The 2,260-nt window shown below is 34.7% G+C and overlaps 1 protein-coding gene across 1 annotated transcript; it reads right to left on the bottom strand.

The window, feature by feature from the left end:
* Positions 1 to 1,614: 1,614 nt before the first annotated feature.
* On the bottom strand, positions 1,615 to 2,253 carry LOC110035382 (the record flags this gene model as incomplete). The annotated part of the gene is made up of 3 exons (XM_020739615.1): positions 2,045 to 2,253; positions 1,869 to 1,983; positions 1,615 to 1,764 (listed from the first exon to the last, which is right to left on the bottom strand). Coding segments are annotated over exons 1-3 (338 nt in total), but the record flags the coding sequence as incomplete, so codon positions are not given.
* Between the last annotated feature and the right edge of the window lie 7 nt (positions 2,254 to 2,260).

The raw sequence follows: 2,260 nt of genomic DNA, 5'->3' as shown, positions 1-2,260 counted from the left end.
TTTATCTTATATTATGTATTATGAATTAAAATTTAATTTAATTTAATATAAATGAGATTTAAATTGAGAATTAATTAATTTTATTCATAAGCTTTAACAAATCTTATTCACAAGCATTAAATCAAATTTTAATGGAGCTTAATTGTTAGTTTGTTAATGAACTTTAGATCATCGAGGCTCTTAAAAAGCTTGTTCTCGAGCTATAAATGATATTATTCATGAACGTAAATGAATCGAATAAGAATTTTTTTAAATTTGTTCATTTAATAATTGAGTATTTATAAATGTGTTCAAACTTGTTCATTTCATTAATCAAACAAACATGAACAAGCTCTTATCAAGCCAAGCTACGAGTAACTTATCCAACTGCTCAGATCATTTCCAGCCCTAATGGCCAACAACGATCTGAGATAAGCTACAATGATCCAATGGTGATGGTTGAGCAACATTTCACACACCATTATGGCCTCCAACCGACTATTTTATCTGCAAATTATTTGCAGCAATGAATGGAATTTTGCAGGAATAGGAGACGAAGAGATTTCATGTGAAACAAGTGAAAGAGCATAAGGGATTTAGCGTGAAACAAGCACTTTGAGCAGCCCCGTACTTGTCTTCCCCCGATTTGAGCGAAAATAATTAACACTGAAAAGTAGTTTTAAGATAAATCTTAAATACCCTCTAAACTCATAACTCTTTTATTTTATAGTATGTTAAAAAATTAAATTTTAAATTTCATATACTTACTTTATAGTGCACTAATAAAACTGCCAACCAAACAACCCATAAATGTAAACTGGGATCTTGTTTTTTATTTCGATTTTTCCGTTCGTTAGAGCTAAGGAAAAACCCTCTTTGATCTTTTTCATCCTCCTCATTCCTACCTTAACTCAGATGCTTAGCTACCCAACTCTCTCTAACCCCTGTTGATGTGATTCAAGGATAAATCTAGGTTTAAATGGATGTTAATTAATCTTAGGAATTACAGTTATATTACCGTTGTTTGTTATATCTCTTCAATTATGCTATATTGTAATATATCTATTTGTTATATCTCTTAAGTTATAGCTTATTTCATCTATTTTATATTTTAATATTATAGCTATTATTATTATACTCACTCTGTTGTATAAGTCATGCAATTTGTTATATAAAGCTATTAGAATGCACTCTTTCATAGGTAAATCAAGTTTGAGAAGATTATTTGAATATAGTTCCAATTAGGACAGAACCATAATCAATCTTATGCTCAACTCTAGTTGATCCCTATTCGAACTCTATTCTAATGGGGTATGACTATTGTTCAAAAATGGTCCAAATTTTACTAAAATATGGTGTTTGAACTTATATAATTTTCTGTGGGCTTCAAATAAGTAGTATGTGGTGAAAAGTGCGGATACTTTGGTCCAAAATAAATTTCAGGCACATTTCCCCAAGAATGCAAATAACTGTCAAATTTCTCCAATTTCTAATGTTATGAGTCAAATAAAATCAAAATTTTCAACTATAACTGAAAAAATAATGAAACAAATAGCCCTTATCCAGATGAGCTTTCTAAAAGCATGCAATAAACAAACAACCAGAACAAACCAATAACACATATACAACACGCACAATTTAGGAGAAGCCGGAGAATTAGAACCGTTGGCGAGATTCCTTGGGCTGTCCTCGCGACTCCCATCTTCGTAACTCCCAGCTCCAAGATCTACGTTAGATGAGCGCACTTTGACGATGCTGCCATAACATTTTAGCCTCGATATGCATCTGTATGTTACAACAAATAAATAAAATTCAATAAACTGGATACTAAAAGCAAGTTATGTGTTTAAAAACAATAGTTGTAAACTATTTAGGAAGAAGAATGCGACCTGCACTTCCCCCTTCGTGCAGAGCATTGAAGCCAGCTCATTCCTAAACCTACGGGGTTTGACCGCTGCAAAGTCCACCCATCCCTAAGCTTGAAGGACCTCGAGGTTCTTTCTGCTAAGGGTAGGGCAGAATCAACGAAAGCTGCGGGGTGTCTAAGGAAAGGTGGGAGAGATACCTTGGGAGGAAGAGGATGTGACCAGGACTGAAAACGAAAATAGTGAGGAGCAGCAGCCAGTAGCGGCCGCCATGCATGAAGAGGATTCTCAGGCCGAACCCCGAAGTGTAGCTCGCCGGAGAAGAGTTGGATTGAAATCTTGCTTCGAGAAAGGGCTGTAAACGAGCCGAGAATGAGCAGGCTTGTCTCTTGTTGTGCTTGTTCGAAATAGCTAGA

The sequence above is a fragment of the Phalaenopsis equestris genome, unplaced genomic scaffold (genome assembly GCF_001263595.1).
Source record: "Phalaenopsis equestris unplaced genomic scaffold, ASM126359v1 Scaffold197525, whole genome shotgun sequence".
In the NCBI taxonomy this organism is placed as follows: domain Eukaryota; kingdom Viridiplantae; phylum Streptophyta; class Magnoliopsida; order Asparagales; family Orchidaceae; genus Phalaenopsis; species Phalaenopsis equestris.
Note: the sequence above shows the minus strand (reverse complement) of the source record. Positions and strands in the feature narration are given on the sequence as shown.